Source organism: Pelmatolapia mariae, linkage group LG1, assembly GCF_036321145.2.
Source record: "Pelmatolapia mariae isolate MD_Pm_ZW linkage group LG1, Pm_UMD_F_2, whole genome shotgun sequence".
In the NCBI taxonomy this organism is placed as follows: Eukaryota; Metazoa; Chordata; class Actinopteri; order Cichliformes; family Cichlidae; genus Pelmatolapia; species Pelmatolapia mariae.
This window is the reverse complement of record NC_086227.1, coordinates 23130567-23155392: the sequence shown is the minus strand read 5'-3', so window position 1 is coordinate 23155392 and position 24826 is coordinate 23130567. Positions and strand designations below refer to the sequence as shown.

The 24826-nt window shown below is 41.2% G+C and overlaps 1 protein-coding gene across 1 annotated transcript; it reads right to left on the bottom strand.

Moving 5' to 3' along the window:
• Positions 1–1289: 1289 nt before the first annotated feature.
• On the bottom strand, positions 1290–23882 carry prtga (protogenin homolog a (Gallus gallus)). The gene is made up of 19 exons (XM_063497872.1): positions 23819–23882; positions 22121–22423; positions 15691–15835; positions 15379–15512; positions 14938–15234; positions 14688–14847; positions 14238–14485; positions 12911–13075; positions 11990–12295; positions 11116–11304; positions 5173–5268; positions 4896–5082; positions 4305–4432; positions 4012–4182; positions 2760–2930; positions 2544–2667; positions 2262–2403; positions 1910–2023; positions 1290–1676 (listed from the first exon to the last, which is right to left on the bottom strand). Exons 1-19 carry the CDS (start codon positions 23880–23882, stop codon positions 1296–1298), a joined length of 3525 nt encoding a protein of 1174 aa, XP_063353942.1. The 3' UTR covers positions 1290–1295.
• Between the last annotated feature and the right edge of the window lie 944 nt (positions 23883–24826).

Sequence of the window (24826 nt, the reverse complement as noted above, 5' to 3'; positions counted from 1 at the left end):
AGGTAGATAATCCGCAAAAAGGACCTCCCTTTCGCTCCAGTGATAAACTCTTAAATAGCATCAGAAATGCCACTTTGACACTCCTTTTTAAACATTCATGGTGGGTGAGAAAAACACACGTACACACACGCACACAGATGCACACACACGCACACACACAGGAAATGAAAAGAGAGACTGAGAGAGAAAGAGAAGGAAGTTAAAAGGATAAAACGAGCTTTCCTGTCAACACTTTATACTGTAGAAGGACTTTGTTAGCTTAGCGTTCACAGTGTGTAGAAACAAAGAAGAAAAAACAAAAAATCAACACAGTCATGCTCACATTCAGGCCAGCAGTTTACCTGCACATTAAAATAACATTATCAGGTTTGTTGTTTGTGATTAATTCAATATTTTGGTCATTTTAGGTGCTTATTCTCTCATGGCCTAGAGTTGGATGAGAAGATTAGTAAGCGCTCACATCTCATGTTCTTTAATTTGATGCTACAGCTTAGCTCAAAGTCTACAACAGAGATGTTCATGAATATGTGACAAGATGATTAAATGTTGCCGTCCTTACAAGACGGCAACAGAAACAAAGTCAGGTTACCTAATAATTTATATTTTATTCATATACAATGCAAGTTAAGATGTTATCCTGTGGCAGATGGAAAAAAACTAGAAAAAAATGGTCTTTTCAGTACTTTCATCATTAAAAGGATTTTTAGGTTGGCTATGTCAGAGTAAACTGACATATAACCACTCCACATTAGTTCTTTAAGGCGCATGTGTGTGTAACGTAAAGCACTGTGCTAAAAGCCACATATTTCAGTGACATTTAAACACACTTTGGTTACTGAAGAATGTGATTAAGTATTTCAAATTATTCTTAAGGCAGTACTTAACCTCGTCCATGATCACTCGATTGTGATCACTTTTGACCGCTTCTGTTTTCTGACCGTTTTTTTTTTTTTACTTTTAGTCTAGTCGACTAGTCTGTTTTGTTTCTTTTCCTGTTTAACATGCTTCTATCACTTTTGTTTTATGGGGTATGTGTGTGCCTATTTCTTAGCTCTGCGATGCAATTAAAGCAAAAAGGCAAACTCATAACAGCCCAAATAAGAGGCAGCATGGTTCCAGACATTCTTCGCTGCACTCACTGACATGCAGTGTAAATAAACAATAAAGTAAACTCTGGTGAGTGCGCACACTTTTATATTATGTGAATGTTTGTGCAAGTAAACCACCGTCTTCACACTCACACACACACACACACACACGCACACACACACACACACACACACAGAGGCACGCCTTCACACTCTGCTTTGGGCTTCGTGTCGACAGCTGCCAGCATTCATTGACTCCTTCGCCTTCTGTTTGCTCTGATTTTCCTCTGAGAGCTCGTTCAACTCTTCAGCGCAGCTGCTACAGTCAAACTCGGTCCCGTCCTCTGCCGTGGGAGACGCAAGGTGGCTGCTGGGCCCTGAGGACAGGTTGGTCAGCTCCGTCTCGTCGTGAGAGTAGCGGCCTGAGTCACCGGTGGCGTGGCTGCCCTCGCTGTTTGAAGATCCCTCTGTGTCGCCGGGACGTCCGAGCAGGGTCTGCAGGTTGGTGGGCTGGTTTGAAGAAAGCTCCTCTTCGTAGGTCAGCACTGTGGTGCCGTGCTGGTATGAGGCCGCGTCAAGTCTTGTGTTCTGCAGCACAGAGAGAAAGTTTCTCTTATTAGTCTGACTGTTCACAGTTCAGTTTCACATCTGCAGAGATCTTAACATCTCGAGCAAATCAACAGAAAAAAATATTCAGCCCTCATGAGAAGTGATTCAAACTAGATTTCAAACCCAACAGACACAACATACCATGCTGTCGTCTTCAGGTTTGATCATTTGGTAATCACTTATTGAGAAGGACTCATTATTCTTAATCTCACCTGTGTGGGTTTACTCTCCCTTTTCACATCACTGCTGAAGGAGAACCATTTCCTTTTCCTCTCAGCGGTGTGCTGAATGGGGCCGAGAGAATTGATGATAAGATCTGTTCCACCCTGCAAGAAAAGCAGCAATAAAAGAAAAGAGGCTTTATTACAGTTCAACTGTTGTTTAAGCAGCTCACATTGGCACTTAATTATAAACCTGCACTGTCATTGTGGCACTGATTATTTGAATTTGTTTTTTTTTACAATGTCACATTTCTCAAAATGTAAATATAACTTAACACATTTAATTAAAATATTTAAAGGGTTTTTTTCTGGATTTTAGTGTCACAAGTATGACATGCTGTACCTTTGCATCAAGAAAATGGTTTTGATTCATCATTGGCACGCTCACATCAGCATGCTCAGCTTCTCCTTGAGAGGATGGAGGTCTTGCAGCTGCAGCAGATGTGCTCATTCCCTCTCTGCATGTTTTCACAGCAGAAAGTTTCCTGAAAGGACACAAAGTGACGTGTTCAGAGAGGAAACCTCAATGTCTTGAAACAACTGTTGTTGTGATTTGGCTCTATATAGATAAAAGTGAATTGAATTGATGTGGGACATGGTCACTACACTCAGAGACACCAGGTACCTGTTTTTGCCTCTGCAGATGATGATGAAGGCACAGATGATGATGCAGATGAGAGCGATGCAGACTCCAACGCTGATACCGGTCATCGACTTCTGATCCAGGTGGTAGAAGCTATCAGAAAACGCTATGGGCCGAGGAAACATTGTCAGGTTATCATGTGACCTCTTAAAAAAAGAAACTCTTTACACTGTAAGACATCATGTTGGTTTCACTGACTTGTGGAGCCACGAGAAACCCAGAGATCATGACCAAGGGGGAGATCTTCTCGTACTGTCAGCTCCACCGCGTGAGAAAACGGACCGTCGCCCATGTTGTTGGATGCTGAAACCTTCACGAAGTAAACCTGGCCGGGCTTCAGGTTCTCCAGCAGTGCCATGGTGATGGTCCCTGTTGTGAGATGAAATTCACAAATGACAATAATGGGGTGTTTTATTCTATTAAAGGGCAACTTTTTAAAATGTTTAAACCATTGAAAAAAGTAACCTAAAAACAACAAATTTCCATAAAGCAAACACCAAAAATAATGAGCCATTTCTTTACTATTTAAACAATTCTTATTAGAGGTGCTACATGAGTGGAATGTTTGAGGGATCCAGGTGGGGGTCAGAAGATTGGGGCTTAACTAACACCACCCAGTGGCCAGTGGCAAAACTTGTGAAGGGGTCAAAATGGGAACAGAGTCTTTTTCATCTTTGCCCAGGGTCATCTGCTCCTAAAAACACCTCTACTGGGTCCGTCTTTACAAAACTTCTTGGACAGAATTTGCTTTATAAATCTGTTTTTGCTCAGGGGAGGGAAAGGACTTTGCAAGAGTCTGAAATTTGTAATTGATAACATTTTGAACCAAACAAACAGCAGAATGATTCAAGTGTAAAGGTAACCGAGAAAGACAAAAAGCTTGACTGGCTCCACTAAAAACTGGGCGTTCATTCATTTTACTGATGACTTATCCTTCGTAACACATTTAAAAACTGTCCGATTAAACAGCTGACACATGCTTACTGTGCTGTCTTATACAGTGTAGATATGCTTGTTTTTTCAAGATTAAAAAAAATAAACACACATAACTGAAATCAATTCTGACAATGCCTGTGAAATCGGTTTATTGTGTGTACTTACTAAGAGTCAAATTGTGAGCAATAATCTATCATAGTATAAGATGTATAACAATTATTTACCATCCATTATTGCAGTAAAAAGATATAGGCTGTTCATTTACAGAAGAGATTTAAAAGCATCTTTATGTGCAAATGGTCAACAAGACTGTAAATCAAAGTCTTTGTTGTAGTCTCATTAAACCACTTGGCAGTAAGACAAAGCAGTGAACTCAGGCTATTCTAGAGAATTCTGGGACTACAATGAAGACAGAGGCAGAGTCACTGATTCCCAGATGACTGTTTCCTTGACAGTCATGCATATATACACACACACCTGTACATAAATGCTCTTGTTCTGAGTTTCTCCTTACCTTCCCTTTCCATCACCTGCCACTCCCCAGCTATCCAGTCATTTCTGGAGGCATACAGGATTGTGTAGCGTGTCACAGGTACGTTGAGTTCATCTGGGAGCTTCCATGAAACAAGTGCGGTGTCTTCTTCAATTAGAGTCACTTTGATGTTGGAAGGAGGTCGCGTGGGAGCTGGGAGGTGAGAATGAAAAGACAAAGTGAACTCAGAACAGCTTTAACATGGGGATGTTTGTCTTTGTGCCAACAGTAAATGAAGAAATTAATGGGTGAATAAGATGTTTCTGCATTTTCACCTTTAGGGAAGGTACTCTGATAGACCACAGGGCTCCAGGGGCTGGACAGCTGGTCAAGATGGAGGCGAACAGCAAATTCGTACTTGGTATTGGGCTCCAGATCTCGCACGAGGAGGCTCTGTTCACTCCTGCAGAATACATGCACACTTTAAGAATTGTGATCTCCTTTACAGATTCAATACTTACTGGCAAGACATTACAGCCAACTTCAGACAGCTATGTTTAAAGAGGGTCAAAAAATGGCCAGAAGAGGGCGATATGGAGCTGTGATGGCAGTGTAAAGAAAGAAGTACTTGTAAACTTTCCCAAGCAAGTGTGAAGACAGCATTTATGTTGTTAAAGTGTTGTAAACACACAGTTTAAGAAATGCGTTCAGCTGATTTTAGGTTGTGATAATCAGCTGCTGCTAAAACATCAAAATTACTGTTACTGTTTAAAAAAAATATTGTTAAAATAAAAACTAAACTATGAAAGGAAACCAGGCAGTCGTACAGTAAATGCAGCAAATGCAGGTGAAATTACACGCTAACAAATATGAAAATCAATCTACATGTAGTCATGTTCACTTTGGTCTGAAGGGTAATTTCTTACGTCTGCAGGTAGAGCACCAGGGAGGCATTCTGCAGACCAACTGGATTGCAGCGGACGGTGTAGTTGACTGCGTGGCTGGAGGTGAATGCTGGTCGGCTCCAGTGCAGAAAGACGGCGGTCGAACTGTTGGTTTTAGCATACACGTTGTGTGGAGGAGGTGGAGGGGGTACCAGGCGATCTCGAACAGCTGAGAGGTACATCTAGATTAGTACTGTTATTTTTCCCCACTTTTTCTGCACCATGTGGTCTGACTTTTCTAGTATAATGTGGGACTTACAGACACATCCAGGGGTGCTGATAGTCTGGTCTGCTTGGTATCCATCTCCCACAACATTATAAGCCAGGATCTTAACGTGGTACTTCTTCCTTGGATCTACATTAAGAGATGAAAAAAAAAGAGCACTAAAGATTTAGATTGACAATTCCTTACACAAGTCAGTATGGGCCACAACAGTGCCAGATGTGTTTCCTAAAGCTAATGGGAAGTGGGGGTGCTGTGTGAAAGAGAGCTGGCCGGTGTGGGTGTGAGGTCAGTGATGTGCTCTGGTTTGATGGCGTGGTGAGAACGAGGGGTAGGGCAGGGCGACAGATGCTCTGTGCTGCGAGTCCTTTGGTCAGTTTTGACACCACCCAAGGCAGCAGAACAGATAAGCCCCCCCCCCCCCCCCCCAATCCATCACCCTGTCACCCCCAGCCTTTTGACCACATATAAAGAAAGCTCTTTCTCCGGCCCCATCAGGCCTCCTGGTCATTGGTCAGTGGCCACACCTACTCGGGTCCTGAATCTAGGGGTTAAATCTGGAGTGAAAACCCCTTGGGAAGGACACTGCTGATGGTCAGCAGCAGTAGCAGACCTTAGTGACCCTGAAGACCCTCTGCTGAACAATAGCCAGCTGACCACATGTCCTTTTTACCCCTAAATGGTCATAATTTCCAGTGCTTACAAACAGTAAACAAAATGTGACCCACAGTCTCTAAATAATGTTTCAAAGATGCAGGATCACAGTTTGGTGAGAAACACCAGGTGGATGTGCAAAATAACAAAATCCAAACCAATCAATCCTTACTACTACAACTACTACTATCAGAGTCCTGTGTGTCCTGCAGACAACACAAACAGATGTATTTGATGTTCAGACATTTAGAAGCTCGAGAGAATAGGGAGACCACAGGAGATGAATTTATCTCCATGGAAGTTTGCAAAGTTTAGCGTGGGTGGAGCTACACACATTGCACCCCCACAGAGCCCTGAGGAGTTTCACTGGAGCCACACCAGGGTCAACAGGTCAGGCCAAGATAAAACTGAAAGAATCTGGGGTCATGGGTGTGGAATATGAGCTGAACCTCTTTTTTTGCCCAGGGAGCCTAAAACCTTAGTTATTCCTAAAGACAATTAAAAGCAATGAGGAAAAATAAAAGAACACAATATTCAGCAATGTAAACCATCTCATGAGTTGTTGCAGAGTAGACAAATGTTTACAGAGAAGAAGGACTGTCCCTCTCTTTGTTACTTCCAGAACTAAGTGAAAGCAGAATTCCTCGACTTCTACAGCTCTACAATGTCCTCCTTGTTATCTGGAGTTTCTGAGCCGCTTGTTAAGCCTTACCTCTAAAGAGGAGTAGGCATGTAGCATGCACCTCTACCCAAACCCACAATACAATGGGCCTGCCGTAATTATGTGAGAGAGGAGCTATGAGAGGGGGGAAGCTGTGACATCTGGGCCACGACCTTTGACATGGAATCTGGGCAAGCTAAATCCTGCAAAAAAAGGGGGAGGGTTACCTCACTCCCCTTGAAGGGGGAGGGTCAAGCGGAGGAAGTGAGTGAAAAAGCAGGGAACCACCAAGAGTCAAAATGGCTTAAAGTAGCATCATATCAAAGTGTCCTGATCAAACCATGAAGATGACTCTTGAAGCTCTCAACAACACAGTCAGGTGAACAAAATCAAAGCAACAAATGACAACAACGAGGATTTTGCAACAGCAAAAGATAAGAAATACAAAAGAAAATAGTCTGAATTAAGTGTTCCTGATGATTATTCTGTTTAATTTACAGCACATGTAATAAAAAAAAACTTATATGGCATGTTTCAAAATCCATCAAACAAGCTACTCAAAAAAAGCAAAAATAAACTGTAGTAAAAAAAATAGAGAAATGAGGAGACTTAATAAATAAAAGTCACTTTTAATTAAACAAGCACAATCTTTACAAATGTTGTAGGGGAAGATGCAACTCAGAGGAAGTGACTCACTCACTTTCCTCGAGCTGCGAGTGCATCACAGTTAAACTGAAAATGTTTAAGAAGTTTCTCCATCTTCTTACATGAAACAATTCACTCACAACTGTATAAGTGGGTTTTCTTTGCTTAATTAAAAGACTGAGTGTAAATATTACTGCTGGAAGGTATTTTTCATATACAGAACTAGATTTACAAATTGTAAATGTGGCTACAATACTACACATTGTATTCCGCTTTCAAAGCCATTCCTCAGGAGAAGATGCTTTCCTGTCCTTCCCACTGGGATACAGGCTTTTACTCCCATAAATTATTCTGTTTGGGGATATTCAAGCCATTTCTGATCCCCCCCCCCCCCTTTTTTTAAACAGCTAAAATGCAGTTCCTGTTGGCCCTTGCAGTGTTGTTCTGTTGCGAAAGGCCCCCAGGCCTGAAGAGAGGCAATAAATGTCAATTCCTGCAGGAGCCCTCACACCGGCATCTATTAACCACCACCACCCCTACTATTCCTGTCTTTAGCCTCCAACACAAATCAGCAGACACACATGCAGGTTAAACATGACATAGCCTTTTTAAAATGAAGACTGTATTTCACACAGAACATGCTTTGCCTCATGTTTAATAAAAGGAGTGGACAACATGGCCTGCAGCTGTGAGATAAATCTGCAGTCCTGCCTGGTGCCAACAGGTATGAGAGGTCTTTAAGCTTCAGCTATGACAACTTGTGCCGTTCATGGGCCAAGCAAAGAATACACATGCGAGGAAAGGTCACATCACCGTGCCATTTATACCAAACTGGAGCCTCTAAAACCACATTCCTGTTTTTTACGGTGTGCTTTCAATCATCTGGCTTGTCATGAGTGAGTTCAGAGCATGTTCTTCTGCAGCTGAATCAGCAGCTTGTGGTTTTTCCTACAGATGACAGTTCAAAAATCAATACTATTGACTGCTGTATACAAAACCAAGTAGATTATGAGAAAATTAATTCACAGCACAAGTTGATTTGATTTGCAATGATAAACAGCCTCAAAGCTGCTTCCAGCACATCTTTAAAGCGGATTTTAAAAGAAAAGCAAACACAAACCTATATATAGTTTTAGGGCAGCTTTCTTATTAAGTAACCACATGGGGCCAGGCAACTTAAGCTATAAAATGTAATTTGAAATGTAAAACTGCCAGAACACAGGCACTGAAACACTGAATTATAAACCCATAAATATTTCCAAAGCATATGACGCTCTGTGACTAACACTGCATCAGTCTACGAGCTCATTTCAATCAGCTTTACTAGCTGCCATTATCTAATGAGAACAATTTGCAGTAAATAACAGTGTAACAGACACAGTTAATGTATTCATTCATAATTCAATAATCCAATAATTCATCTAAGACCACTTAAATGTAAATCCAAAACAGAGGGGGAAAACCCATAAGGGAATGTGGAGAAAATTCACTACAACTAGACTGATGTAACCGATTACTACCTATCATCTAAGCTGGATAATAATAATAATAATAATAATAATAATAATAATAGATTGCATTTATATAGCACTTTTCGAGACCCTCAAAGCGCTGTACAATTCCACTATTCATTCACTCTCACATTCACACACTGGTGGAGGCAAGCTACAGCTGTAGCCACAGCTGCCCTGGGGCAGACTGACAGAAGCAAGGCTGCCATATCGCGCCATTGGCCCCTCTGGCCGATGGCGCTGAGAGCATTGCTCATTGCCTGATCATCTTTAAAGATCACCTTAAAAGTGAGGCAATGTTGCTTCTAAAAGAAGGAAACACACATTCTTCCCTTATAGAAATAAAAATAACAAATAAATAAGACAGAAAGATAGACTTGTTGAATTCACTGGACTTTTCCACAGTTTTAGTTGGTCTGGAGTGGCCAGAAGCTTACTGTGACAAATGCCAATGTAGTCAAAAATATTTATAACTCATGCTAATGCTACTTTTTGACTCATTTTAACATCCAAATTTCCTTTCAACCTTTTTCCAATGCAAACTTCCTTTTAACAAGAATTCAAATGTTGTAACAAGATTGTGTAAAATATAATTATCAAAATAATTTCAAAAGAAAAGAAAGCAGGTATAATTAGAGGAAATGTCAGACTGCTCACAGCACAGAAATGCCTTCTGTGCTGCAGGATGCATTGCCACACAGGACGTCAGACACTTCAGTTCACACCTTTCTCCCCATGCACAGCGCTGCAGCTAATTTATGAGGAAGAAATCTCAAACCTGTGACATAGTGAGCTCACAAGACATGCTCATTGTTTAGCCAACAGCTCTCAGTTGGTCAGAGGATGGTTTTCCTTGAAATTCTGGCTAATACACCATCTTTGTGGCCCTCAAAGCCAAACAGAATAGGAGTCTTTGATCTTAATTCTCCTCCAGCAACACTGCTCAAAGGAGTCATAAAAGGCATGATAAATCAGCCTCCACAAAACAGTCTTACCCTCTTTAAAACACGGCCATGGAAAGCTGTTTTAACAACGAGGAACAAAAAGATGATTCTTTTAATTCAGCAGAAGCTGTATTTTACACAGTGACCACAGCTCGCTCGTCCTCCCAGAACAACCCAGAACATCCACTATTCAGGGCAAAAAACAAGAAAACAAAAACCAGAACAGCTTAGAAATATTTCATACAACCATTCTTGCTAAAACATTTAATAAATACTGAAACCCCCCCACAAACTTTAACTGAATACAGAGGAATCTTTTTACTTTTTCCAGCACCTAAAGCTATAGCTATCATTAAAATAATATTCCAGGTATAACTTCATATCTAGGCAAGTAATTTTAGTGTCTGTGACTTTATCTGCACTAGATTCAACTATGAGTTAATCCTAGCAGGAGAAATGGGTTTAGTTGTCATATTTTTCATAGGATGTGGCAGAATGAGCCTAAACAGTTGTAGTGTTTACTGAAGTAAATTCTAACTTACTGAACACCTGTATCATTTAGACTTCACACCTACAGTAATATAGAGTGACTACTTGTCTTTCTCCCTTTCTGATCTCACTTGAGCACAGAGGCTTCTGATTTACAACTCAGCTGCTGACCACCTGGCTGACCTCCTCTGGCCACATATGGTCAGTTGTCCTTGGAGCTAGCCTGAGCTCCTTTTCCTCTCTCAAACAAAAAAGCTAAAATGAATCTGACCTAAAGGCCAGAGAGGCTGTGATGTGTCCCGAACGCTATTCAGCAGCAGCAGAAAAGCCGCACACTGATGTCCTGCAGAAGTCAAGAGGTCGTGGAAACTGGATGTGATGCTGATATGTTTCCCACTTAAAGAACCTCTGCTCCAAATGTGACATGACTTAAGCTAATTAATCGCTCACGTTCCCTAAAAAGATGCATCCAGATTTTAATAAAAAATCTTAAAGACTGCTTTCTCTACTGTATGTATTTCCATAAATGACAGAGATACACGCATGATAAACAAGCAACAAGGCAGGTAAGCAACAGGATGTACACCTTGTCCATTACTTTAGTTGTTAGAATACTGGCATTCAAATTATGCTAAGTTTGATCATTTCATCTGAATATCTGGGACACTGCAAGCAAACAAATGTCTTAGCTGGGAACTCACATACAGCAGCTACCAAAATACAGACAGTCTCAGATTACACACACACACACTTTCCCTGCAAAGAACCCCATTAGTTCAACACATCTTTTCATAGCAAATATCTATTTCCAGCCATATTAAATCATTAAACTATGACACCTTTAATTATGACGTAGGCAATATTAATAAAAAAACAAACAAACAAGTACTGTTAAGCCAATAACACGTTGTTAAAAATCAACATTTTCAAAGATTGCCTCAAAATCTTAACAGATCTTAAAACTTGCAAAGTAAACACGCAACTTCCATCATGTGTTGGTGTTCATGTGAAAACACTGTAAAATGACCCAAACAGCCAAATTGGTGGCAGAAGGTAACCTAAGGTGAAAACTCACCGAGCCCTCCGATGGTGTGTTTATTATCCGAGGCGTGAAACTGAACTGGGGTGCTCTCAGGCTGGCTCTCCTCATGGTAGAATAGCTTGTAGCCCCGCACACTCGCTGAGTTTCTGGGTGCCAGCTGCCAATGTACCAAAATAGTGGTGCAGTTTAAAGACTCCAGATGCAGCTCAGGAGCCAGGGGAACTGCAGAAGAATAAGACCATACGAACCACATTTATTTATTTTTTATAAGTACGTCACAGTCTTCTTATAAAGTCGTACAAAAGAGGAACTTGATCCTAAAACAACTATAATCCATTATTTGAGCTGTTTTTGAGTGACAGAGGAAGTTTCTGTCCTGACCAGGTAAATGTTTTTGAAAAGTCAAATAATGCCCCCATCCCCCCACATTTTTAAATACTCAATAGAAACCACACGTAGAGATAAGGAAGATTGTTTCACACATTTAGGAATGACGGGAATGAAGTTTGCCAATAGAAGTTGCCTTTCAGAGTTTACACTGGACACTAAGGGTAAAAGAGATGGACAGAAAAAAAAACTAATCCTCCCCTCCCCCTTCCCAAAGCTTCAGATCTAGCTCTAAACAGCCATATATTCTGTCCAGCTCTGAAGCCCGAGGTCTCCCTTTATGACCCATGACCGAAGCCCTTCCAATGTTACTGACAGCACAGGGCAAAGGTCAGAGAGAAACAAATGCAATGTCTTAACAAGATTATTAGAGCGTGCTCTTCTCAATCTCTTGCCCAATTCACATTTTTGACTCAACTTCCTCTGCTTGGATGAGAATCTATTTAAAGTATAATTCTGACTTCATATTTTTGATTAAATACTTCTATTTTAGAGGTTATGAGGACAATTCTTCAAGTACCTTGAGCACCGGATGCCTTCGGGGTGCGGTGCGATGTCCAGGCGGACTGCTCACCCCACCCTACGCTGGTGGCAGCAACAATTCGAAGAAGGTAGATGGTGTCGGGTTGCAGGTTTTCCAGGAGATGCTGGGTCTTTTCTCCAGGTAGTTCTATCTGTGAGACCGCGCTGTCAGAACTGGTACGATAGGACAAGCGGTAGCTGCAAACTCGGCCACGACTCAGCTTGTCTGGAAGAGGCTGCCAAGACACCTGGATGTCTGTGGGGCTGCGACTGGTGAGGCTGAGCTCAGGGGCGCGGAGGGGAACTGTGGACCAAAGTTTAAATGATGAGCTCAGAGCATGTACAAGTAAACCTGTAAGCCAAAAGCTTCACGGTGCTCTACGCACTCAGTTTCAGACTGTCTTTGTTTTTTGTCTTTTAACTCTTTCCTGTGTATTACGTCAAAGAGAGGCTCTGAACACCCAGCACCACTCATCCATCTACTCAAACCTTCTGTTTCCCAGTGCTAGCCAATCTGAAAGCCTAAAGAAATGCCCAAACAGGGAGGAAGTTGCTTGTTTTACACCACCTTGTAGCTAACACTGGACATTCAAACCTCCCACTGCACCCCGTCATATGTGCCAAAAAATGCTATCCGCTGTCAGGGACTTGTGCTGTGATGTATCAGTACTGAAATATAAAAACAAACAATGGAAGAAGCAATCTCTAGTAAAACCACCAATGCAACTAAAAAAAACATATGAAACAGCCTCATATCCTGTTTTTAATTATATCACACAGGAAAGACCAAGGTTAACCCATGTGCAGAAAATTCAGTATCTACTTCAGTTCAATGTAATGTTTTTACTTGAACAGGGCTTATTTCTTGTTTTGTATTGACTGCATTAATAATTTTTTTGTTTATTATTGTAGACCTCACCATCCTCAAGTGTGTGCTGAAACACGTTGTCCGACATGCGACTGGCTCCCATTGGCATGTAGGCGACTACATAGAAGGTGTAGTTGTGCGCTGGCTCCAGATCATCAATAATATAGCGAGTTGTATCGTTTCCAATGACAATTTGATATTCCTCATTGTTTAATCCTGGACAAATGACAGGATTAAAAAAAATGTTGAGATAACAATGAAAAGCAGAACATTCAAACTTTAGCCCCCACCCCCCAAAAATCAGCAACAATATGATACAGTTTTGTTACTGTAGGTTTTCATAATTTATTCAACATTTTATGTATGTCCAGTCACTTTGTCTTATTTTACCACTGCTCAGCTTGCTTTGTGCATTCCCATGTTTTTTTCATTGTAATAAGAACATTATACAGCTACAGTTTTCATTTCCTGCCCCTTGGAACAACCAGCCAAGTCAGAAACAAAGACGGATTGGTACCTGGTCTAATTTCTCACTTAAGGTACTTCAGGCAAACAAAAATGTATTCTGTGTAGTCTGAATGCCTCAGTACGGCTCCCTGGAAGTCTTAACAAAGCTTGACTTCCTGTCCAATTTAAACCATCTTTCCCTCATAGAATACACACTTTTGGCCACTCCGTCACACTGGCTAAAAAGTTCCCTTTTTCAGTAGATCTTCAGTTAAGTCCCAAGCCTCTATCAACAACCTCAGGTAAAGAGCACACTGCCTGATAACCAGCTTCTTTAAGTGGCACCAAGAGGACAAAAAAAATCTGTGAAAAGTGCAACAAATTCCTGACAGATGTCAGTTATTTGTTCAGCGACATCCTGTTTTTTTTCTCAGACATCCTTATTCCCACCAAAAATCCAGCAGGTGTTCTTTTTTCAATAGTTGAATTCTGTACGTCTCTCCTCCTCAATGGAAGTCAGTGGCATTATAATGAAGTGCAGTCCTTGAATGCACAGCCTGCACATTTTCCTGAAATGCTGCATTGTTTAAATGTGACTCTTGTTGTCAACAGAAAGAAAGTTCCCAGGAAAACTGAAAGGCTTTAAGGCTTTTCTGCTGCCACACTACAACCGTTGTGCTTTTTGTGAATAGTGCATCCTGTGTTTTATCCAGCAAAGGAAGGAACCCTGCATCTTTAAGCTTAACATGTCTTGTTGGTTCAGAAAACGCAGATGTTCCAATTAACTCCAGAGTACAACAACACAACACTAACGTCACAGTGTCTGACAGAAAGTAGGATTTCTGAAAATGCCACGAAAATCCTGTCTTAATGTACTGTTCCTGTTACCAAAAAAAAACAACAACAAAACGTGTGTGTGGATTCTGCTTACCTTCAGCCTTCATGTAGTGTACAGAGTAAGCAATAACTTTATCCGAGTTATACAGAGGCCTCTCCCAAGCCAGAAGGATGGCAGAGCTCGACACAGTGTCGGCTCGGATGTTCCTGGGTGCGCTTGGCCGGTCCTCTGACATCACCACAATGAGCCTCGCCATAGTGAGGACTGATCCCTGCTCATTCTCTGCCTGGCACTGATAGATGGCGTCATCCTCAGGGATGATCTGGTTGATGACTAGTTTGCTGGAGACACCCAGAGATAAAGAGTATGGACCCAGATGATTTCAGGTGCAAATTTTGAGGAAACCAACAAAATTTCCATTGGCACATTTATAAATATATATCACTTGAAGGTTAAACTGGTCAACTAGAACTTTCAAATATCATCTCATGATAATTTGGGGTCACAGTAATGACTCTTTAAATGAACTGAAGAGAAACATACCTGTTGTACATCTTGATCCGACCATTAGAGTGAACTTTTTCTCCGTTCTTAAGCCAAGTGATGCGAGGCGTTGGATTTCCTTCAGCATGGCACACAAAGCGAGCAGTGCCAGCTCTGGGGCGCGTAAGGCTCTCAGGCCACTCCACCAAGGAAGGCGGTGCTTTAGAAAAAGAACAGCAATATGTTCAATTCTACGTGATCATCACAAATAGAAATCATGAACAGCCTGAGTAGTATATTCTGTTTTTACCTAGCACAGTGACATTAGCTGAGGCCATGGTATAGTTCCTTGTGCCAGGTGTGGTGGCTCTGCACAAATAGACTCCTCCGTGCTGGGGCTTGATGTCTGTGATAATGAGGTTGCCGTTCCCCAGCACTTTGGTGTTGTAAACATCAATAGGCTTGCTGTCTGCTCTGCTCCAGGAGATGATGGGTCGGGGATTGCCTGTGGCCATGCATTCCAGGATGGCAGTTTGGTGCAGTGACACCGAGATGTTCTGTGGTGAAGCGATGATACGAGGTCTCTGGGGAAGCTGCGGTCTGGGACCTGTGGAGAGAGAGCAGAAGACAGCTTTAGTGCACATGGTGAGCTGTAGGGCTTTCAACAAACAACTGCTTCAGAGTCAGACTTTTTAACTCAACTGTGTGCTTAAATATTACAAGTTTGCAAAAAGTGAGCTGGCTAACACACCTGGGGTCACAGTGAGGGTGGCCTCCGTGCTTCGGCGTCGACTAGCAATATTGGTGGCGACGCAGCGGTAATTTCCAGCGTCAGCCTGCTGCACACCCTGAATCTGAAGAACACCACTGGGCAGGACTGTGATTCTGAAAGACAGAAACACACGCACCCACACAACAATGATACTTACAATATGGACCAATTTCATATGAAACATCTTAGACAACATGAAATAATGGTTAATAAAGAATCTCATCTAAAATCTGTGTAGGAATAATGTAAATGAGTAAGATGAAATTAAACTGAAAACAACAGAGTGCATACCGTTCAGTGGCGAGGGGTAATGTGACCCGATTGAACTCCCAAGTGATGATGGGAGGAGGGTGTGCAACAATTTTACAGGAAAACCTGGCGACTGAGCCTTCAGTCGCCACAATAGACGTCGGCTGGACTGAAAATGAGGAAATACCTGCAACAAAACCAACCAGGAGACAGATTAGAGACTTGTTATGTATCCAGAAGTACAGAGAATTAATGTGTACCATTAAAATAATAAACAATAATTATTTACATTTAAGGTTTTGCTCAACTCAGTCAAAACAAATCAAAGTGTTACAAACATATCCAAGTTTGTGATTATCATGACATCATCCATCCATCTCAGTCAGATATCAGAAAACAGACGTGCCTGCTCCTGAAGCTGTAAACATGCAGCATGCTGCAGGAAGGTGGTGACTGGAGTGGAACAGCTACATCCTGCGTGGATTGGGTTTCTCTGAAACTGAGCTAGTGTCAGCCACCAGCCAAGCAGCAAGCAAATAAGACCCAACCAGATTTACAATAAGGACCTTTTAGATGTTTGTGTAAATCTATTCAAGTTTTTGAATAGCTGTTCCTCTTGAGTCACAAAAATCCTGAAAGACACCCAGATCCTCATGCCCCCCTCTACTTAAAAAGCAGGAGGTCAGTCGCTTGTTAAAAGAAATCAATTGCACTCTTGTCTGTGATAGACAGAACAGTGAGCCCCACAGCTTGCTAACATTTACTATAATAAATAAATCAAATTATCAGTGGCACAGATGGACAAATCAGTAGACTGTAAAGGATTTTTACAGTGGACCAACAAATTAAATTTTCAATTTCAGTAGGTCCATTTTCAAAAGCTGTTGCCTGTTTTTAAGTCAAAACCATCACCCATTCAGCAATGGATAAACAAATACACTGTGGTGCTCTTTAACCCCTGAGCACACACCCAGAGCCGCTTCTGCTGCAGTGAGCCATCAGCACTCAGCAAAAGAAACACAAAAGAACAGGAAGCAGGATATCAAGTTAAAACCACGTCTGTCACATGTTTACTGCAAAAAAACATCCAAAGAGACCTTTGGAGATGCTGCATGGAGAAATACCAAAGAAACTACAAATAAGGAAGAAAACAAAGAGAAACTACAGAGGAAACAAACCAAACAGTGAAATGGATGATATCCGAATTACTCATTGCCAGCTATAATCCTTTACACTCTGATATTTAACATCCTTATCGGGATACTTTTCTTTTAGCTCAGGGCTATGATAACCTCTGCTTTTGAGAAAAGTCTCCAGGAAATCCCTTAACTGCAATAAACACACAGTGGTGCGTATAGGGGAGGGGGTGATGGATGGCTGTGTGTAAGCAGTGCTGCCAGCTGCTGTGGTGTTAAACAACAGCAGAGCTCAGACTGCGTTCAATGAATTATGACTTTTACACATTTAACAGAAACTCACCTTCAAATCAAGCTGACATTTGGAGAGGAAAGAAAGGATCTGTAGTTTGAGTCCAGAGATAAAATTAACTTCTAATTACTAAATTGCAGTTTTATTAGGACTATTTGGGGTTTTGTGTCATGCAAGGGACTTCATGAATGAAAACATTAAAAAGGCATGGCTGCTGGTTTCATCCATTTCTGATGAACCGTTGGACAAAAGTCAAACTGTTGTCAGGATCAGATGTCTTCACCATGGACACGTTTAATCTAATTAGCCTTGAGCTGTTGGCTCCTTAGCTCCACTGTGGATGTTTGATGTGAGGACAGAAGCAGAGAGAGGCACTGAAACCGCCTCTCCCAGGCTCTCTCCTGCCCCTCCTGTTTTAACACAACCTCTTACAAAAATGTCATTACTCTGCTGAAGTGATATGACTGCAGGGCATGAGAGATGAGCTGCTCTGATCCTTTGCCTCTCCACTCTGCCTTTCCATTCACTCAAGTGATGCTCGATTGACAAACAGCGGGACAATCATTGATTATTGATTAACCACTAAGACAAGAAGGGAGAAAATCTTTAACTGCTGAGGGTTTGTTGTGCACTGTTCTAAGCTGAAAAACAGGAGGCGGTCCCTCTTTGAAGGATGATGTTTGCCAAGAGGCATCTAAGACGTAGATAAAATCATCAAGGCAAACAGCCGAGCTCTTTCTAATTCAGTCAAATATACACATTTTCTGATTCGGCTATTTATTCTGTGTATTTCACAGTGAGTTATGTGGTGTAATTTCCTTTCCTACACCAAAATATACCAACATAACAATCTCTGGTGTAACATTTTGGCCTTTACCCTAAATCAAACAGAGTAAATACCTCAGCCTTATTCCCTAAAGGCTTGACAAAGCAGTTCCGACCATCTGCCCTTCCCAGCAATCTCACCTCTCACCTCTGACCTCCACAAATCCTGCATAGCACCCAACTATGGCAGAGTCCTGTGTGACCACCCCAAACTAGTCCTGTTGCTCAATGCTGCCAGGAAAACTAGCTAGAAACCACATTGCCCAGCTGTGAGGCTTTCAAATACTGTTTTACAATAATAATAATAATAATTCGTCTTTTGTTCTATCAGTGACATCTTCCGGTTGTTTCTGTTACAACAAAATAAAACAGTACAGATGGTCCAGCTGCTTTTTTACAATATACAACAGCCAGAATTGACAGATAACATGAATTGAAAGGTCATTGTCTTTTCTCTGTCTCATTTAATTGGATAAGCAGTTATAAAAGCTGAGGTTTTAATTCCCACCACACAAAAGGTCATTATGGCAGTTTACTGTTGCTTGTTTATTTTTTTTACTTGAAAAAGATTATTTCAATTATGTCAATTTGAATAATACTGCACCTCTAGCTTTCTAGAGATTTGCAGAAAAGCATGTTACACAGTTTAAATCAACAACATGCACTTTCCATGACTTTTCTAAGTAGAGTTAGGTTACTTTAAATCTACTCTTCTTATGAGCCTGATTCTTGTTAACTGGAGTGAACCACGTGCTGAGACTAAAATAAACCAATTCCAGCAGCACTATTGAAAAGCATCGCCATTTAATTATGAAGAGTGATGAGTCCTTTACTATGATCACTGGCCCTACTGAACATTGATACAGGCTCTGAAAGAAAAAAGGGCTGATAAGCAAGAAGAAGAATGCAAGGCTGAAAAAACCCACAAAATCAATCACTAGCTGCATGGCAGATGTGGCGCTGCTCCATGCAGGCTGTCGGACAGTCAAGTGACCACTGGCCTGGCTAAACAAAGAGCTATTCCCATGAGCAGTGTGACCTCTCAAAGCTCCGAATGGGCAGTGGGGGAGCAGTGTTGGAAAGAGCATTCATCCCCCTTCTCCAATTCCTTATCTCTGCTGCAAAGTTTTCCAATCATTCAACAGCAACCCTGCACTCACAAACAGTGGCTTCATTGTCTTGAAACTCCCTAGCAGAGAACAGAGTTAATAAAGTCACTCTGTAAATACCCGTGTTCTGGTTTTGGCAACAGTTTTATCCTTTGTTGTGGTATGAAATAAAACATATGAGAGATAGATGCTCATGATCACTATGAAGGAAACTAATCAAGCCAGATGCCCACCCAGCATTATTGCAGGACAGATTTTAGGCCTACTTTGCGTCCCACTGCACCTCCATCTATTGAACAGTTAAAAGAAACCTTTGACCTTTGGGCCCGGTGTTCAGGGGAACCATGGTAACCTTTTGTAACCAGCAGAGGAGAAAAACAAGAATCTTGGGTTTGAGTTGTCTCACTTAAGGGCATTTCCTTCACTCACATTGCAGTTCAAACTGTGTAAGGTTTGCATTTGTCTTCAAAATGTGCCAAGCTGGTGCAAGTCAGATGAATTCCTTAGCAACTTAAAATAATGTCACAGTCCTGACCTTGCAGGCTGTGGACACACCAGCGAGGTAAAATAAACTTTGCAGCAGCTCCTTTGAATACCTCCTTTAAAGCATGAGCACAAACAAAGTGAAGACTACCCAGAGTAAGAATTCATGCCAAACTCTCTTAAACAGTGACAACTTCACTTGTGAAAATTTGTTTTCTTATAAACATGAAAAAAGTTCAACAAACCACTAACCCAGGATACTGTTATCATAATCTCTGTTATCTGACTTAACAGAGTTCTATGCATTTTCCTGCTATTTTTGCCCATTTCTTCAACAAAAATTATTATTATTATTTCTTGTTGGACAGCAGGTAGGGATGGGAATCAAGATCAGTTCGTGTGCCAGAGGAGGAAAACAGCGACGCAGTCTAGAGCATGAGGCATTCACTTCCTAACACACTGGCCATAATTTTATTGTCTTAGTCTAGTCCTCAGATCTACCAAGTATCAACCTTAAAAGCTGCAAGAACTGAGCCACAAGTTTCAAAACACTGTAGTTTCTCTAATGGCCACTCAAGGCTTACTACAACATACATCAATCCCTACAGACATCCATGTTAAAATTTCCAAATTTACAGCATGTTTGCAGCTACATTTCATCCACCTGGATGGTAGAGGATGGTTAGGGACGTGGCCACTTTGATTGAGAAGCCTCCATAAACAGGTACCTGTAGCCCATCAGTGTCTCCTAGGCCTCACAACTACTACCACTGGAGTCAATGAACTGTACATCTTCACTGTGTTTATTCCTACTGGAAAATTTTAAGTGAATATTCTGACAAACTGTTTCATTTCACTTCATCAGCTTTCACCAGGATGAGGATATCCTTTCACTAGCAGACAGTGCCCACATTACATCAGTATGGGAGCTACAAATACGCCAGAGCTGTAAATGTTTATTAAAAATAAAACAGGAAATTTTCCTGTTTTTATACAGTATTCACTTGTAGTGGTATATTTTTCTGGGGAGACAACTCAAGAGTCAGTCCCTGTACTGAAATCCCCATCAATCTGAGGTCTGTTGACAAAAGTCACACGATGAGGCTCAGGTGTCACATTCCTTTTCATCAAGGCCAAATCCCTTCTCACCTTTGTGCTTCAGGATCCTGTGTTTAAAGTTACCTTCCATCACCACCATATTTCTCAAACAACAACGAACATCCATCCAGAGATGGAGCAACGTTTGAAAAAGCTACCAAGGAGCAGACCGTCTGCAAAAGCAGCATAAATCAGCTGAGGAACACATGAAAAGACTCCAAAATTCAGACATCAATGAGCAGACCCCCATGCAACAGGCAGGTCATATGATAATTAATCAAAATGCAGATCTACTAATATTTAACTTTTACGACTAGTGCAATTAGCCTTGCTGAGGTGACCACCTCCAGCAGCTCTGTCCACTTTTGCCCACAAAGAATGCCTTCTTCTTTTGTGAGCCGGGAGGTAATGTGGACAAAAAGAGAGTGAAAAGCTTTATACTCTTTCACCGGGGCAGTGAGGCAGAAGACAGTTGGGTTAAGCCTACGATCCCTACTGACCTGCTAAGGCCTGCAATAAAGTTTGGTCATTTAGACACTCAGGGTAAAGCCGCAGTATTGGGAAAGCAGCAATTCACATTTGTGTGTGTGTGTGTGTGTGAACCACTTACAACAACCCCCACTGCTACCTCTGTGTCCTTCAACTGAGCATTTCTCAGGTATGTGAAAACTTTATGAGCTTCCAGATAGACCTTCCAGCAGGTCTAAGTGCTGTTTTAAAACAAACTAGTAAAGCTTACAGGCAGCCTTTATCACCTCTTAACTTAAAGCTATAAAGCAAACTAAACCACTCAATCAATTAATCAAGCCACACTTTTTAAACACCAGAAAATGTCTGAGTTATGACTGGGAGCTCTGGAATAATTAATGTAAATACAATAACTGTTATGTAACACATGCTAATTGCAGTTTTTGGCACAACTTGCTCTTAAAATCCCCTCCCCTACAGCACTGCAAAAAAAAATAAAATAATTTTTTGTATGTATTTTTTGGTTACTAATTGATCAAAAGCAATAGAAAACGCACTCATGGCAGGTAAAAAAATAAATAAATAAACACATTTTACAAAGTGGCACAACAAGACAGCAAATTTCAGGGCCTGTGAGTCGAAGAAGATATAAGGTGCCAAAAGACCAACTCTGTCTGAAGCCTCCCCTGCCTCCCCCTGAAAATACGAGGCCAACTCGCACAACGCAGGAGGAGAAAGCATTCAAAAAGAACAATTCCTCGAGCCATCAGGGTGCAATAACATGAAAGCCAGGGCCAGTGAATAGGGGTCATCTGCTCTTTCGCATTGGAGAGCCAGTATCCCACACTGCTCCTAACCTTTCAAATCTACTGGTCCTTCATTAACACACCAATGGGCATTTTCCTCATTTCCCAGCAGCATCCCTTTTAAGCTCTAACTTTAAAGACTTTGTCCGTCTTCTTGCTGCCACCAAAGCTGCCCAGACCAGACCAGACTGAGCATCAAATAAATATGCGTATAACAGCAAATCATGCCAGATTACACATATCCCTGATACTCACTTGCGATTGTAAGGCGGGCTTTCTGGCTCAGGATTGCTCCATACTTGTTCTGAGCAAGGCACTGATAAAACCCTTCATCTGATTTGTCTCCTCTTCTGCTCTCCACCTCTGAAATAAAAAGGGAGCCGTTGGAGAGCAGGTACACCCGCTCATTCTCCGCGATTTGTACTCCGCTCTTGAGCCATTTGACGTCGATGGGCGCCTCTCCATGTGCCTGACAGCCCAAAATAGCGGCTTCTTTCCGCATGACGGTGACATCGAGGGGCTCCTTGATGAAAAACAACTCACTAAAGCACAACACACCTGCAGGCAGAGAGACCAGGAAGAGAGTTGTTATGATTTAAGGAATTTAACAGCATTTGTACACCAGTTAAAGAGTTTAAGACCAGCCCGATGTAAAAAAAAATTAAAGACGTTTAATATTTTCTAGCTGGGTCTCATTAGTGTTTGTGGAGCCAGTTTACAGCACCTACTAAGGGAAAAATCACATATAAAAGGCTTGTAGGCCTGCCAGCAGGAAGTCTACTGTCCAGTATAGTCATAACACTCAAGCTTGAGGTCTTCCTGCACCACCTACTTAAGGCTATAAAGCTGAAGATGAAACAGATTGTCCTATTAGACCAAGCCTGTAGTTTAAAGCATTAACAGGACAACGTGCAATTATATTTACATCTTACAAGCTTATAAAATGTATAAGAATCTTTTCTCATATTACTCATGAACCAACTCTGTTATATGTATTGATTTTGCTTTGGTAGCTGGATCCGATCTTTGATTTCAGCTCAACCCCTGACTCACAGTTTCTACTAATACTCTGTGGTACCTTTAAAGTATATTCAGATGTTCTAACGCAGGGATGTTAAACTCATTTTACATTGGGGGAACTTCCTCTTTATCAGTTTTTCCACATGACAAAGAAATACTGCTTTGGGCTTAAACTGTAAGAAATAAATATGTAAATCTACAGAAAAAAAACTCTGTTGGGTCACTGTGAAGAGCTGTAACTATACTGTAATTATAAAATGAATATTTCTTGTTTATTGACAGAATGTCATCTTTTTGTTTTTTAACAGTCAACCTAGTGCAAAAATGATGGGTTTTTATAGTAGTTACTTAAAAAAAAATGAAACTTTCTGTCTTTAATTGTTAATCTGTTACTTATTTTGTTTTGCGTAGTATCAACGACCATGGAGGAGGTCTGTGTTAGTAATAAAAGGTGTAGCCACATATGAAAATACAATTAAAAGTCGAAAAATGATGGCTTCCTTCACATTTTCGAAGTTATCTAATAGGCTAACCTGGAGTCTTTAGCTGTACGATTCTGGCGCCCGGGCCCCATGTTTGACACCCCTAATAATAGAGTTTTTATATCTACCTGTAAATGGATTACAATTAACCAGGTGAACATTTGAAGTTAAGACTGACTGTTGAATGAACCAAAATAGGACATTTTGCCTTTAATACTCATGTTTTATGGCTTTTAAAATAACAAAAAAAATTTACCAAATATGTTCAAAAACTGCCTCCGTGTCTTCGGTTTATTTTAGGCAGCTAGCTAAAAGTTAAAACCGTTAAACTGAATCTGCGAGCTTCCGTTAAAGTCCGCAGACTAACACACAAGTCCGCAGTCAGTGGATGTCCATACAGGACGCCGCTTACTCACAGGTTAAAATGAGTAAAAGTGGTCCTGCTTCTTACCTGTGATTGGAAGAAAAACGACAAACAGCAGACGCTGGTATAAACTCCTTTTAAATCGCGCCATTTACGTGAATTGTCCGCGCATGCTAGCTGCTCTCAGTCCTTGCTGTTTCCTCCACATGAGCTGCTCTGCTACTGACGAGGAGGACTCCCTACTCAGAGGTGCAGGAGGGCAGCTTCCCTCCTCCGGCCGAGGGTGGACGGTAACACCAATTAATCACGTCCATAGTACAGCGTGTGGTGCGGCGCCACCTAGCTGCAAGGCACGGACACTACACCCGGGAAAACATTACTGAATCATAACATTCTTGAGTGGGTTTTTTTTGTTTTGTTTTGTTTTGTTTTTTTTCCTTTATAGAAAATAAACAAGTCACAGATATATTTATGAAACGAATAGAAAAAAAAGGAATCAATTTTCTAAGAAAAATAATCTGCAGTTGAATTAGAGCAGGGGTGTCAAACATAAGGCCCATGGGCCAGAATTAGCCACCCAAAGACTCAATTTTGATCCTCTGGATGACTGTGCGAAATGAGAGAGGGTGCATAAATTTGAGACTTTTAAATGTATTTTTGTATGTTTTACAGCTTTTCCTACTGATAAAAACCTCCCCCATAGCCATTCATACTACACCAATGTAAATAAATAGTTGATAAACAATTAAATGAAATAAATAAAAGACACTTCCTGTTTTTTCTCTATCTACTATAGAAATTTAACTGTGTAATTTTAAAACTGTGTATATACTGTATATTCTGTGTATTTATTATCTCACTCTTATTGCCTGTTTATGCCCTGTCCTTATCTTCAACGTCATGCTGCTCTGTTGTATCTTAATTGCCCCTTGGGGATAAATAAAGTCTTTCTGATTCTGATTCTGATTCTGATTTGTGATTTTTGCAGTGAGTTCACAGCAAACTGTCTCAGTCTGTCTCCCAAATCCAAACTGGGAGCTGGTTTCACAGGAGAGGGACTGAAAGCTAAAGGCACTGTCTCCCGTTCTACTTTTA

Excerpts from the sequence above, each read along its gene's own strand:
- prtga (XM_063497872.1), bottom strand. The coding sequence starts at position 23,882 with ATGGCGCGATTTAAAAGGAGTTTATACCAGCGTCTGCTGTTTGTCGTT. Across the intron at positions 2,931-4,011 it reads GCAGGTGATGGAAAGGGAAG|GGACCATCACCATGGCACTG; the intron begins GTAAGGAGAAAC and ends ATCTCACAACAG. Across the intron at positions 1,677-1,909 it reads GGGAGAGTAAACCCACACAG|AACACAAGACTTGACGCGGC; the intron begins GTGAGATTAAGA and ends TCTGTGCTGCAG.